Source organism: Gymnoscopelus braueri (assembly GCF_963280865.1).
Source record: "Gymnoscopelus braueri genome assembly, chromosome: 16".
NCBI lineage: Eukaryota > Metazoa > Chordata > Actinopteri > Myctophiformes > Myctophidae > Gymnoscopelus > Gymnoscopelus braueri.
In genome coordinates, this window is record NC_137616.1 from 20,504,544 (window position 1) to 20,520,405 (window position 15,862).

Below are 15,862 nucleotides of genomic sequence, written 5' to 3' on the forward strand. Positions count from 1 at the left end.
TTCAACTACCAGCAGGCTTGACCATTTGCTCTGTGTCTTCCTCCTGCTCTTCGTCCACATTTCTTGTCTCACCTGACAGTGCTGTTGTTAAAGTTTGTGGTCATGTCCATCATTGACTGTGCTGTGTCAAGACACCAGGCCAAAACAAACAGATCTACGTACAGTAAGTCATATCCATTTCAATTGTGCCCTGTAACTGTAAGTGTTTTTGTTAGTATTTGCACCCAAGTGCCAATAATAAGCACAGGTAGACTGGTTTCAAAATGAATGACTAGAAAGCCAAAGAACAACTTCTCATTTATTGGGGGAAGTGAGTATTGCACAGACACTGTAGGGGGAACCCCTAAAAGACACCATGACATGACTTTTCAGGCATACTACCAGTAGACCAAGGAAGAGGAAGACACTTACTGAACATTTTCTATTATCTTTTCTCTGTTGCTAATTGCTACTATGATGCCTGAATTTCCCTGGGGATCATTAAGTTTTATCTTATCTTGACAGTACAGAGTTGATCTTGAACATGTTTGATATACGCCCACTGAATGTAGTGAAAACACTGAAAGGTACAGTTAATGTATACCTTCCAGGCAATGCGCGCTCCATACAGTACATGTATTTTACACAAGAAATCTACACACACATTTTTCCTACAAAATTATGTTCCTGTCTATGGGAAGGAAGGAGGCAACATAAAATTGTGGAGTGAAACATTTTATTTGAGACTAATAAAATCATATTCTTGATCTACCTAACAAACCAACACAAATTAGTAGAGAAGATGATGTCCGTAACTAACATTTTGTTAATCGCTGGGTACAGAAATATTTCTACTAATGCAGTCTCACTAACATGTAGCCTGCTGCAACCCTCCTGATTTCGTGTATAAAGGGGCGTGTGTATAGAGCCGGCGAGAGACGGCGCCTGATCCCATTGGTTCACCGATCTGTCCGTCAACCCCCGCCCCGTTAACACAACATTACGAGCGACGCCCACTGCACTCTGGTTGGTTGGGAAATGAAACACTTCCTCATACCCAGTACAGGCTATAGTTGGGCCAGGCTTTTATTTTTTAGCAAAACTAAGCAATAAAAGCCTGGAGATCGAGGCTAACTAACATGTAACATAAACCAGATATGAATTGAAGAACTCACACAACACAGTAATTAAAAGACTGTTCTAGAACATGACCGAAGTATTGGCAGCCACACACATTTGATTTGATAGCTCTTAAAGGGGAATTTTGGACCACGGTTTTCTTTCCTTTTCTATGATGTTATGATATCTTAGGATGAATGGTACAGTAGAAAAATTCCATCCGGGGTCCGCCACAGCTTAAAACGTGTGCGAATAGGCCTTGCGTTAGATCGCGTATTTTAATAGCTTTTTTTTTTTATTTTTTTTTTAGATCTGACGTTTATATGCAATAAAAAAAAAAGTCTTGCTAGGCGAGATTGAAATCTCGAGATTTCAATCTCGTCTAACGAGACTTCCGTTTTTTTTTGGACATTTTCCTACTGTTCCATTCATCCTAAGATATCATAACATCATAGAAAACCGTGGTCCAAAAATCCCTTTTAAATAGTTCACCCCAACCAATTACACAAGGTGATGGGCAGCACCTGGATTTGAAACACGCACGCACGCACGCACGCACGCACGCACGCACGCACGCACGCACGCACGCACGCACGCACGCACGCACGCACGCACGCACGCACACACACACACACACACACACACACACACACACACACACACACACACACACACACACACACACACACACACACACAATCCCAACACAATACTGACACACATAACAATTATTTTTAACCACTAGAACCTTAGTGCCCCTATTCTGGTGCAAACATCGGTGAAAATAACAGATCTACATGCTTGTAGATCTGCTATTTTCAGCACAAAGATTTGGTGTAGAGGGTAAATGGGAGGGGGCCTAGTATAGACCTTTGGGGGACTCCTGTCAACCAAACATAAGGGGTTCAAGTGGTTAAACAACCACTTTAGTCGTTTAGTTATAATAATAACTAAACTCTTACACTGTCACTTCATAAAGCAGCGGAGCGCGTTTCATCGACACTGGTGGTTTGAGAATGAGTAGAACCTTTGACTCTGTCCTGAGGGATGAGAGTCTTCAAAACCTGACAAAGCCTACATGGAGCCCTGTTTATCAACCTCAGGAGATGTCTCCTGAACTTCTCCCCTACAAAAACATACAAGATAGGGTTGAGACAGCTGTGAGAGTAAGCAATGGCCTCTGTGACTTGTAAAGCCAATTTGATTGCCTTGCTGCTGTCACATTCTGTATAGACTTGAAGTAACTCCAAAGCTTTGAAGAAGGAAGCAACATTATAGGGCATCCAGCAGCAGAAATACACAGCTACAACCACGAGAACTAAGCGGATAGTTTGTTTCTTGGAGGAATGGCTGTTTCGGAGCTTCCAAATGATCTGGGTGTAGCAGAAAACCATGATGGTCATTGGAATCAGTAAGCCAAGGATATTCATTTTGAAAAAGCCAAAGATAATCCAGAAGTGCCTGTGTGTTGTGGTATCATTCTCAGTGGGACTAGTGTATAAGGGAGCACAGAAAACTTTGCTTGAACTTGGATCTCTCTGTACCTGAAGAAAACCTATATCTGGAAAAGAGGCGAGAAATCCAGTAACCCATGTAACAGCAGCTGCAATCATTCCAAAGGTGCGTGTTCGTGTTTTCAGTGCATAAACCGCATGGACTATAGCCAGGTACCGGTCAATGCTCATCAGGATGATGAAAAAGATCCCACAGTAAAAGCCAATGTGGTAAATACCGAGGACCATCTTGCACATAGCATCGCCAAACAGCCACTGATCCCGAGCTTGGTGGGCTAGGAAGGGAAGGGAGCATACTAGGAGAAGGTCAGCAAAGGCCAAGTTGAGGAGGCAGACATCACTCATGCTACGGAGCCGCACCCCAAAGATGATGACCCAGAGGACAAGCACATTCCCTAGAAGACCCACGATGAAGAAGAGTGAATAGATCACTGGGAGGAAGGAGGATCCATGACGTTCATATTCACACAACCCAGTGCTTTCATTACCATAGTCCTCATATGTAAAGTCTTCTTCACTGGTAGGTGAGCTGAGAAATTGCAGGATAAAAGTAGGGATAATTAGGTGCATTTTTAAAATGAAATGATTCAATATATTAGGTCTGTTTTTAAAAGGAAACTGAATAGCCTATAGAGCTGTGTAGAACGTGTGCTTCAAGAGTCTCAACATTGCTATATAATGGGACAAAGCAGAGAGATCAATATCGTAACATAATGTGTTCATTTCAGAATACTGTTTAAACTCATAAAAAGTTAGCAAAATGTGATAAAGTCCTGAAAGGATTTAAAGGGATATTTCACTTTCAAACATGTTTGGGGTCATTTTAACGTCTACTCAGGCTTTTGTGAGCACCCCAGACAGTTTTTAAGTTGCTTGATTCAGTATTTAGATATTCATTTTAATAGACACACCCCTTTCCTCTACTGTACATGTTAGATCATTGAAAACACCCGTCCTTGGTTCTGCTGACTGATATTGTCCTTCTAATGCGTGAGGACACTATTTTTATATATTTTGGGGGAAAATGAAAACATTTTATAATGATGATAATGATGACACAAAAGCCCAAATAGACATTCAAATTACCCCTAACATGTTTGAAAGTGAAATATCCCTTTAAGTTTTTCAAGGAGACATGCTTGAAAATATGAAGGATTGTGCTTGGAGTCTCTTTCTGCACAGTCTAATTTCTCTTCCATTACATCCATTTCATGCCATGAGCACAAACCCATAACAGTCACTTATGTCACTATGCAGTCCTCATATACTGCACATAGACTTCTTCACTGGTAGGTGGGCTGAGAAGGAAACTAGAAAAAGTGCTCCTCGGAGCACAGGTCTCCGCCAGGTCAGGTAGGCTATTGTGGCCTCCTGGTGGCGCTATAATAGGCCAATGTGAAAAGGGTGCCATTTGTTCTTAGGCCTTGCACGACAATTGGACCCTGACTGCATTCATGATTTGAGGCATTTTGTTAAAAACATTTGTTTTGCTAAATTAGACCTGCTGGTGGCACTATAACAGGCCAATGTTAAAAGGGTGGCATTTGTTCCTCAATCATTCTGTGTTCATGATTTGAGGCATTTTGTTCAAAACGGAGCACTCCTGCAAACTTTGGAAGACATTTTTAGCCAATCAGGATGGAATATGAAAAATCTGAAAGATGTGTTTCGTTTAATGACTATAGAGATTAGAGATGCGCGGATCGCGGTTTTAGCCGCGGTTGCCGCAGTTAACCGCAGTTTGGGTGGATTTGGGTCAATCAAATATAATTATTAATTCATATTGGATAAACCGCGGGTGAAATAATGCGGGAATTAAATTAATTATATCAATCTATAGGTCTATAATAGCTTTAAAAAAGCACTAAATTTCACCGTGTGTGCGTTTGTAGTATTTTAATATTACGTCATTTTACACCAGGCACAAAATACTACATGTTGCTTTGCAGCCAGCCAGTGTTGCCAGGTTGCGAGAGAAATAAGCAGCCAGGTCTATGAAAACAAGCCCAAAACAAGTGCCAAACAAGCCCAAAAGTCGCTTATAAAAAGCCGACATGGCAACAAAGTGTTTGAAAGCGAAAGTAACTCAATGAAGACGTGCGCTTGTTGTTACCATGGTTGTGGATTGTATACAGTCACTGGATCGCGACAGTGGTGAGTGACATTGTTTATAAGAAAACTAACGTCAGGAAAATAACAATTATTTGGTGCGGTTGGTGCGGATCTATAAATAGGATGATATAATTACCGCGGGTGGATGGCGGATGGATAATGAACTTGTTAACGCGGATTTGGGTGACAAAAAAACCCATCCGCGCATCTCTAATAGAGATACTGTGTACCGATTTGCGTGATTTTTGGACAAAATCTGTAGGAGTATTGTAAAAAAATATGTTTTTCACAAATCGGCCTCCAGGTTCTGAATTGGCATCCAGGGAGTGTGTGTGCACAGTTTTGCTGCGATCAAGCCAACGGTGCCGGAGATTAGCTGGTCACAGACGGACGGACGGACACACACACGGACACACGGACACACAGACACACAGACGGACGGACAGGGTGAAAAACATGCTCTCTCGCCATGCCTTTCGGCCTGGCGGAGACAATTACAGGATAAGAGTAGGGATGACAGTAGCTGCATTTTTATAATGAAAGGCTTTAGCCTATGATGTATAAATATACAGATCTGTGTAGAAATCTGAGAAAAAGCACTGCAATACAGAGTACCGCAACACTCCAGATTAAACAACAGTCTTAAGGTGCACGGCTCAACAACATCATGAAACTGAGAAAACGCTGAGGAAGACCTGTTAGGTTGAAACGCGTCTGCTCTGTCCGTGGTCGTGGAGAGGTAAAATACAATGTGTGTTGCAGCCAATTTGATGTGGTTTAATATTTGTATATGAAGGTGCTGTGATATTGTGAAGGTGCTGTGATACTACTGAATTGACCTGGGCATAGGCGGGGATTCACCCAATTTCGGGCTACAGCCTATCTGGGGGTGTCACAGGTGCACAGCATTAGGGATTGGGACTCACCAGAGGGAAGCCATACAGTTTTTCAACCGTGCGTTCGTTTGTTTTGAGTTTGTTTTGAGTTATTTTCGGTTTATTTTCTTATCACAGATAGTTGTTTAGTTATCAGTTAAAAACTCGGCTTTGTTTATGCTGTCATCATCCTGCAATCGAAAAAAAAAAAAAAATGCACTCAAGATCTGATATACTATCAACACCACGCATTGTAAAAGCTTCACACCATATCCCTCACTAGCAATTATGTGTTGTTAGGTTGCCTTTACAATGTGAAAAGGCTGTTTTCTCAGTTTCTGTGCCTACATTCTCTTACTTACATTTTCTCCCATAACCCATAAAAGTAAAATAATATTTATGTAACGGTCATAGTTTTATAACTGCAAGTCCGATTAATTATAGACAGTGATGGAAGAAGTACTTACACGTTTTACTTAAGTAAACACTTCTTACTGTCAAATGTCAAACAATAGTGAAAAGTCTCACCTGACTGTGCTGTTCATAAAATAGCTTGTGGTGTTGTCCATCATTGACTATGCTGGGTCAAGATACAGTACCAGAGAAGAAACAACAACAATATTTTTCTATTATTTTATGATTATTATGATTATTATTTGCATTTGCATTTGCGTGAGAAGTGGAGTAGTGGAGACCATCCAAATGCCAATGAATCATAAGAACAGACGCAGTAGAATAAGAAGGGAAGTTCTTTTTTTCTTCTTTTTTTTTAATGGGTGTTGCACAGTGGTGGAGCGGAAGCAAGTACTCATCTTCTTGAGTATCTGTACTTTACTTTTTTAGGACGTATAACTTTTATTCCACTACATTTTAAAGATAAAAAGCATAGGCTGCTTTTTACATTTCTAAGAAGGTTGTCATTATAAATTATTTGTAATCATAGCTTTGAAGTCAGCAGTTGAAGTTTTTTTCTTTTCTAAAATGTGATCACTGAACACAGAAGTCTCACCTGTCACCAGTAGAGATCTGTTTCACCTCATTTGAGATAGACAGTACAGTAGAAGTAATTCCCCCCAAAATTACTGCAGAAATGCACTTCTTTTAACCTTTAAAAACTAAGATGTCATTATACCATGTTACTGTAATTAAGGAACTTCATTTTAATACCTAATTTTTTATACCTCCACCTACCATGTAGAGAAATATTGTTTCCTAATCCGCCATGTTTTTCTCACATTGGTATGTAAAATAAAGAGATGCTATACTGTGACTTTTTCTTTGCAGTTAATCTGTGTATGTAAAAATATATCTCTGCTGTCCAGCAGCAACCTGCTAACTCCAAAACGCTCATTTTTAAAATATAAACTTTTCAGGAAATGAAGAAAACCGCATATTTTCAAAACAAAGCAATACTGCCTCATCAAAGTTGGTATAGTGACTTTATATATTGTCAGATACTTACATGTGTCATTATATTATCACCACTTTACCCAAATCCAGCACAAGTGGAGTAAGGAGTTTTGTCCGAACAGAAATCCAGCTCAAAGGAGTTAGGAGTCCGATCAGCTGACAATAGCTCCAATCGCGCGGAGGGAGAGATTCCAAATGGGTCTAAATTCCAAATGGATCTCCAAGCTCACAACGCCTCACAACGTGTGAATTAATGCCCTGATGCTTCATGACACTTTATTATATAGGCCTACAATAATAAACAGGACTTTAAATATTACAATAACTTCTGCAAAGAGGGGTTCACAGAGTTGGAGTTTCAGTAGAACTAGCGCGACAGAAATGCTACAAACTCCTTTCTTGTCACAATGCTCTCCTCATTAAACACTTCATAGATTTTAGAAATAGAATTACTTGTTTTCATAACATAAGCGTCAGTGCTAAGTTTGATAAACAGGTACAATGCATAGTTTTAACAGACTACGGGGGAAAAACCTGGCATCGTTAGTGTTTGTTTATGAGCTCCTCCTCTGTCTGTGTGCACTCACAGCGCAGTCAGTGCGCTGCCGCTGTGCTTTGAGCTGTAGAACAGCAGCAGGAGAGGAGAAGGGGGGAGTTGCGTGGTTTTGACGGACAGTTTGAGGATCCAATGGAGTTGGGAGGTTTTGTCAGAGGCGCTTTTTAATACTTTTCATTGGTTCAATTTTTTTTTTTACACAGACGTAAAGGGTGTTCAATAGCGTTGATTTATGAAAAAAAAAAGAGAGCTGAAAATGGAGTTAGCTGGTTGGTCCTGGACGATACCATAGAGGTATAATATAACTAGAGGGCGGATTGCCCCGCCCCCAGCTATTCATTTCAATGAAAGTGCTCAGTGGCGTTTTGAAGCACCCGGAAGCCTGCCGGAAGCAGAATTATTGAGACGTTTTTGAGACGTTTAGAGCGGCCATAGAGTTATGAGCATGCGCACAAACGAGAGATAGCATTTTAAGTGCATTCTCAGGTTTGACCACCAGGCTTGGCCGCTTCACTGTTCTACCGTGGCTCTGGGGGCTTGGACGATACAGTATGAGGCCAGTTGGATCGGCGGTTCTCAAAAAAACTTGAATCCCCATAATGGTCGGAACAGCGGCTGGGATCTCCATAATGGGCATAAAAGGGACACAGGCAGACAGACAGATACAGAGATCTCCATCTACGTGCATTCCCAACATCCGGGCATCGTTCCCAACAGGCATAGGCCTCCTAGTCTATCTATAAATTCACGAAACCTGTGTCTGTAACTCAGTAGCCCTATGTCTGTGTGACGTGTGTGTCTGTCTCAGGCACTCGATTGACTTCAAACTTGGCGTGTGTGGCGCCATTCGGGGGTGGGGGGGGGGGGGTGTGGGGGGCAGTGCCGAGTGAGAAATTGGTCGGGCAGTGGAAAAAACACGAATGTCTCATGTCTGTATCTGTCTGTCTGCAGGTTTGTGGAGGACGCACTGTGTGTGTGTGTGTGTGTGTGTGTGTGTGTGTGTGTGTGTGTGTGTGTGTGTGTGTGTGTGTGTGTGTGCGTGTGTGTGTGTGTGTGTCGGATTAGTGGAACTTTGTGTCACATGTGCCGCTGGGTGGTAGTGTGTGCACATTGCACAATAGAACTCCACTCTTTTAAACAGGGCTCTTTTACAGGGCAATGCACACAATTTCTGCAGCTGTCTGTCTGTCTTCCATTTATGCCCATGTACTGTATGCCATCAACACATTCCCAACTTGCATCGTTCTTGAGTATGCCTGTTACCATTCATAAATAACCCTTTTATTGTAATATCTAATGTTATTAGTACTATGGGTATGGCCCTTCAGTGCAGTGATGCCATTTTCCTCACTTTCATCCAACATGTTGATCTGGTTCGTGCTTTACCGATGGGGCTGAGGGAGACTTTGGGAATTGGGCTATTTTGGATCAAACTTTTTCGAAAAACAAAACGGATCTATTGTATTAAAGCATTTTCGAATATAACTTCTGTCAATTAAAATTCAGTGGCAAAATATATTCTTGGACAATATATTAATTAGACCATAAAGAGCTTTAGAATACATCAGTTTCTAAACCATGAATTCATTGCCATGTCATATTTTTTCATTACGTCCTGAAAGTCAACATCTTTATCTTCATCTCCTCTTGATCATTGTCTCATAGTCACCTTCTTCTTCTGTTGTTGGACCCATTTCATTGCCACTTGCAGCATTTTTTTGTGCTCTTATCTGTTCATTTGTTTCACTCTTACTGCTGTTGCTTGAATATCGCTGGAGGTTAATATAGGTTTATCGTGTCGTGTCGTGTCGTGTCGTGTCGTGTCGTGTCGTGTCGTGTCGTGTCGTGTCGTGTCGTGTCGTGTCGTGTCGTGTCGTGTCGTGTCGTGTGAGAGCTGACCTTGAATATGTTGGATATGGGCCCACTGAATCGAAAACACTGTAAGGTACAGTAAATGTTTGTGTGTCATGCGGGCAATGCATGCTCCATACAGTCAATGCAATTTTAAACAAGAAATATTATGCACAGTGTGAGGTAATAGTTCAAAACATTGTTTATTATTTTTAAACAACTTTATAAAACAAGACATGCCTTACACAAACTTATATACTGTAAAAGACAAGGCCAGATCAAGAAAAGTAATACACTGCAACATGAACATGGACATGCTAAAATAAATGATTGTGTAAGCATGCTAATATTGTGGCGGAATATTAACCACAATAACATACACACCCCAACAATAAACCGAAACAACTAAACCCTTACACTGGCACTTCACACAGCAGTGGAACCTTCATCATCCTTGGAAGTTTGAGAATGAGCAGACCCTGTGACTCTGTCTGGAGGGATGAGAGTCTTCATAACCTGACACACCCTACACATGGAGCCCTGTTCATCAACCTCAGGAGGTTCCCCCTGAACTTCTCCCCTGCAAAAACATACAGGATGGGGTTGAGACAGCTGTGAGAGTAAGCAATGGCCTGGGTGACTTCTAAAGCCAATGTGATTGCCTTGCTGCTGTCACATTTTGCATAGACCTGAAGTAACTCCAAAGCTTTGAAGAATGAAGCAACATTATAGGGCATCCAGCAGCAGACAAACACAGCTACAGCTACAAGAACCAATCGGATGGACTGTTTCTTGGAGGAAGGGCTGTATAGGAGCTTCCAAATGATCTGGGTGTAGCAGAAAACCATGATGGTCATTGGAATCAGTAAGCCAAGGATGTTCATTTTGAAAAGGCCAAAGATACTCCAGAAGTATCTGTTGTGTGTTGTGGTATCATTCTTAGCGGGATTAATGTACAGTATGTATAAGGGAGCACAGAAAACTTTGCTTGAACTTGGGTCATCCTGTACCTTAAGAAAACCTAGATCTGGAAAAGATGCGAGAAATCCAGCAACCCATGTAACAGCAGCTGCAACCATTCCTAAGGTGCGTGTTCGTGTTTTTAGTGCATAAAACACATGGACTATAGCCAGGTACCGGTCAATGCTCATCAGGATGATGAAAAATATCCCACAGTAAAATCCAATATGGTAAATACCAAGGACCATCTTGCACATAACATCCCCAAAAAGCCACTGATCCCATTCCTGGTAGGCTAGGAAGGGAAGGGAGCATACTAGGAGAAGGTCAGCAAAGGCCAGGTTGAGGAGGCACACATCACTCATGCTACAGAGCCGCACCCCAAAGATGATGACCCAGAGGACAAGCACATTTCCTAGAAAGCCCACAATGAAAACGAGAGAATAGAGCCATGGGAGAAAGTAGGACCCATGATGTAGGTATTCACATATCCCATTGCCTCCATTTATGTCAGTGTAGATGTAGTCATCAGGGTCAGTAATGGATTCACTGGTAGGTGAGCTGAGAGAATAATAAAGTAGGAGATGTATAAGGTGCATTTTAATAATGAAAGGCTTCAGTATAAAACTTTATATTTTTGGTTATGTGGTTTTCTTTCATAAACAGATTAGTCTGGTTCCTTATGCTTAGATTTACAATGTTGTCGGATTTTTTTGAAGATTTGCAAAACTATACATTTTTGGAAAGGTTATTGTCTAAGGAATCAGAAAATCAATGTTTGCATTTGCCCAGATGTGTATATGGCGGCCATATTGGCAATTACAAAATGGCCACCCTAAAATGTACGTTTTTTAATATCTCGGCCTCTAAATAAGCTGGAACATTGATTTTAACTCCTAAACCTACATTTTCAGTGTTGAGGAATCCAATGGTGGTAATTATAAAGCTACAAAACTTTACAATATTAACCCTTAGATGCATGACTTAGTCCAAAATGACCAGATGTGGTTGTTTTCTTGCAATATCTTTGTAATTAAAAAACATTTATCAATTCATATTGAAGATTTGCAAAACTATACATTTTTGGAAAGGTTATTGTCTAAGAAATCATAAAATCAATGTTTGCATTTGCCCAGATGTCTGTGGCCATATTGGAATTGACAAAATGGCCGCCGTAAAATGTATGTCTTGTAATATCTTGGCTTCTAAATAAGATGGAACATTGTTTTTAATGGCTAAACCTACATTTTCAGGGTCAAGGAATCCAATGGTGCAAGTTATCATTTCATTTTTTGTATCATCCCATTGACATAATCCATCATATGGGTAAAAACAGCACAGCCCAGGCAGTCAGTCAGATACTAACTCAGTGTTCTTTTTATTTCTTTTAACTGTGAACTTTGGATGTTTGTGTAACCATCTTAAACATCATGACATGTGTAATCTTAGACAGTCTATGCATCATCATAATCATCATCATCATCATCATCACTTTCGTGCGTCACAGCTTGGGAATCGTCATCGTTCTGACACTGGCTGCTGCAATGACACATTTCAGTATAGGCTAAGTCCTTAGCTTTGCAGGAACATCTGCCAGAAGAACAGTCAGATTTACACTTGCATTGAACCATCTCAAGGATGGCCTTTTGGGCTGGGAGGACCTCTGTGGTCGTTGGTTTCAGCATGCCATCCAAGTGTTTGAAGTACCCATTTTGCAGGGGATGCAACTGTGGATCCTGCATATTAATGGCTGCTTGTGCCCATGCCCTTGTTTGGACATGGATTCTCAAGATGTGCTGCTTCAGAGCTCCAGGTGTTGGAGGGAGCTTGTCACTTTCTGCCCTGTGTTTGCAGAACAGATGCCATCGCAGTTCAGGGATTGTCTTGATGTTGATACCCTTGGGTGAGTAAGCTGTAAGGACTCCAGTGTTGACAGCATTCCTTCCATCACTTCTGCTTCATCCAAAAGCATCTGTAGAGCATTGATAACATCTTCATCCGTTTTGAGGTAGACCTGCAGCCAGGTTGCCTTGCCTACCATCAAACACATCCCGATGAGCAGGTTCCTCTCCCATGACAAGTCGAAGGCTGATCTGACTGACTATCTTGATACCAAAACACTAGAGTACAACAGGGGATCCTCCAAGCTGATCATCACGTCTGCTTCTAGATACACCAGGAGCAACAAAGACCTGGTCTTTGAAGAAAATAACCACGAAGAAGCAGACACACTGCTGATCCACCAGGCTGTGCTGGCTTCACAGCGAAACCCACCTGATGCACCGTTGGTATTTTTCTCCCCAGATACGGACGTTTTAGTGCTAGTCACAGCAAACTATGACCTCCTGCTGATGAACACGTCCATTTCTATGGCCTCTGGTGTTGTGCAGATTGAAGATTGTGGCGAGCTCTAGGTAAAGAAAGAGCAAAGGCTTTGCCAGCCTTCCATGCATTCACTGGGGCCGACAACACAGGGAGGTTCTCCCGTATAAGCAAGGCAACCTGGCTGCAGGTCTACCTCAAAACGGATGGCGATATTATCAAAGCTCTGCAGATGCTTTTGGATGAAGCAGAAGTGACAGAAGGAATGCTGTCAACACTGGAGTCCTTTGTATGTGCAGCTTACTCACCCAAGGGTATCAACATCAAGACAATCCCTGAACTGCGATGGCATCTGTTCTGCAAGCACAGGGCAGAAAGTGACAAGCTCCCTCCAACACCTGGAGCTCTGAAACAGCACATTTTGAGAGTCCATGTCCAAACAAGGGCATGGGCACAAGCAGCCATTGCTCTGCAGGATCCACAGCTGGATCCCCTGCAAAATGGGTACTTCAAACACTCGGGTGGCATGCTGAAACCAACGACCACAGAGGTCCTCCCAGCTCCAAAGGCCATCCTTAGATGGTTCAATGCAAGTGCAAATCAGACTGTTCTTCTGGCAGATGTTCCTGCAAAGCTAAGGACTTAGCCTGTACTGAAATGTGTCAGTGCAGCAGCCAGTGCCAGAACGATGATGATTCCCAAGCTGTGATGCACGAAAGTGATGATGATGATGATGATGATGATGATGATGATGATGATGATGATGATGATGATGATGATGATGATGATGATGGATAGAGACTGTCTAAGATTACACATGTCATGATGTTTAAGATGGTTACACAAACATCCAAAGTTCACAGTTAAAATAAATAAAAAGAACACTGAGTTAGTATCTGACTGACTGCCTGGGCTGTGCTATTTTTACCCATATGATGGATTATGTCAATGGGATGTTACAAAAAATGAAATGATAACTTGCACCATTGGATTCCTTGACCCTGAAAATGTAGGTTTAGCCATTAACACATCCACTGCCAAGGGCTAATCTCATAATGTACTCACCAGTGCCAAGGTGTTTTTGTTGTTTTTTTGTTTTTTTCATGTCGCCATAGATCTTGTTAAAATCCTTAAGATTGAGCGCTACACAGTCTGTTTACATCCGCGCGATCTCCCTGTATCTCCCAGTGAAAACCACGTGTCAAACGGGGCATCCATGTTTGAGTTAGAGCGGATTACGTTAAACAGTGAAATGCGAGGAGAAAAAACTACAGGAAGAGAATTGAGTTTCAGTTTCGTCTGTAGAACGAGGGCGGGCGTGATCGTGAAAACCGGATCCCAAATAATTCTATTTCCTGTCATCAAACCGGAAACGGAAGTGGATCAAAAAAATTCCGAAAGTGAACCCGGACCGCGCATGCGCGAAAAGACCGCAGCCCGTAGGGCTACGGTCTCGGCGCTTAACAGTTGGATTTAACGGCCCGTAGGACTACGGTCTTGGCAGTTAATGTGTTAAAAACAATGTTCCATCTTATTTAGAAGCCAAGATATTACAAAACATACATTTTACGGCGGCCATTTTGTCAATTCCAATATGGCCACAGACATCTGGGCAAATGCAAACATTGATTTTATGATTCCTTAGACAATAACCTTTCCAAAAATGTATAGTTTTGCAAATCTTCAATATTAATTGATAAATGTTTTTTTAATTACAAAGATATTGCAAGAAAACAACCACATCTGGTCATTTTGGACTCAGTCATGCATCTAAGGGTTAATATTGTAAAGTGTTGTAGCTTTATAATTACCACCATTGGATTCCTCGACACTGAAAATGTAGGTTTAAGAGTTAAAATCAATGTTCCAGCTTATTTAGAGGCCGAGATATTAAAAAACGTACATTTTAGGGTGGCCATTTTATAATTGCCAATATGGCCGCCATATACACATCTGGGCAAATGCAAACATTGATTTTCTGATTCCTTAGACCTTTCCAAAAATGTATAGTTTTGCAAATCTTCAAAAAAATCCGACAAAATTACATAGTGAACCAGACTAGATCTACAGTATAAAACTGTAGATCTGTTTATGAAAGAAAACCACATAACCAAAAATATAAAGAGCGGCGTAGATATCTGCATACTTTCTCTTCCATTACTTTCTTCCGTACCCCATGAATTATACATAATCATATTGTAGCACAAGCCCATAATGATCATTCATGTCACTGTCATAGTTTTATAATAACAAGTCCTGTTCATTATAGACATACCGATGTGCTTAAAAGCTCTATGACACTTTGGTAGAGGTTTGGTTGTGTAGTTACCTTGCTATGATGTAATTGGCCGTATACTGGGTTTTGTGATGTTATTCAGTATACTGGCAGAATCAGCTTTGTTTGAGCTACAGTATGTGCTAAAAGATTGACTATTTTCACACAGTGAAATAGTCAACCGAAACCTCTACCAAAGTGTCATTGTGCTTAAAAAACAAGATAACAAAGAAGAACAAAATTTGTCTCCTTTGACTACTCTGGCTTCATCAAAAGGTCATAACTAAATGCGGCATAGAATTACACAGAGGCAAGTTGTTTTTACATGCTGGTGGACTTGGTTATGTAATGTACTTCCTGTGCTGACTTTTCTTGCTGTCGCTGTCGGGTGGAAACCTTGTATGTCCTAAACCGTTCCTTTTGGGGAAAAAATGAACCTGTGTTTCAAAGGATCCACTAGCTATTATTTAGTCACAAGCTCTTTTTAATTCTTCACTGGTTCACAATCACAGATACTAACCACTTTCACACTCACTTTCAAAAATTTACAAAAATAGCAAGAATAGCAGATCTACGACCTCTCGACGTGTGATATCGCAACACAAAGCGGCTCATTTTACTACTTTTGCAAGACGCTCTTGTATGAAAAAATAGGGTAGTAATTTATTTAAAAAAATGTAAATATGAAGATCCAGGTTCCACCTGACAGCAGCGTTATGGGGGAAAAGAGTCTCACCTGAGAGTGTTCATAAAGTAGCTTGTGGTGACGTCCATCACTGACTGCGCTGAGTCAAGATACCAGGCAAAAACGAACAGATCTTCTATATCATATAACCAGTTCAACTGTACGACCATCCAAGTGCCAAATCGAAGTGAAAGAACTAAGGAA

At 41.2% G+C, this 15,862-nt stretch overlaps 1 protein-coding gene and 1 pseudogene across 3 annotated transcripts; both read right to left on the minus strand.

Moving 5' to 3' along the window:
- Positions 1–377: 377 nt before the first annotated feature.
- LOC308102650 (C-C chemokine receptor type 5-like) lies at positions 378–6,308 on the minus strand. 2 transcript variants are annotated; one of them, XR_013934677.1, is made up of 3 exons: positions 6,128–6,308; positions 1,126–3,141; positions 378–859 (listed from the first exon to the last, which is right to left on the minus strand). XR_013934677.1 is itself a non-coding variant. In XM_080452470.1 (2 exons), the coding sequence occupies exons 1-2, from the start codon at positions 6,169–6,171 to the stop codon at positions 2,070–2,072; spliced, it is 1,116 nt and encodes a 371-aa protein (XP_080308596.1). In that variant the 5' UTR covers positions 6,172–6,308; the 3' UTR covers positions 378–2,069. The 2 variants fall into 2 exon arrangements, 1 of the variants encoding a protein (XP_080308596.1); XM_080452470.1 differs by having other exon boundaries at positions 378–3,141.
- Positions 6,309–9,842: 3,534 nt separating this feature from the next.
- LOC308102872 (C-C chemokine receptor type 8-like) lies at positions 9,843–15,833 on the minus strand (annotated as a pseudogene). Its single transcript, XR_013934999.1, has 2 exons — positions 15,710–15,833; positions 9,843–10,937 (listed from the first exon to the last, which is right to left on the minus strand). The product of XR_013934999.1 is annotated as a C-C chemokine receptor type 8-like (transcript).
- Between the last annotated feature and the right edge of the window lie 29 nt (positions 15,834–15,862).

Coding starts and splice junctions, on each gene's coding strand:
- LOC308102650 (XM_080452470.1), bottom strand. CDS start 6,171: ATGATGGACAACACCACAAGCTATTTTATGAACAGCACAGTCAG. Junction 3,142..6,127: donor TTTATGAACAGCACAGTCAG/GTGAGACTTTTC, acceptor GCAATTTCTCAG/CTCACCTACCAGTGAAGAAG.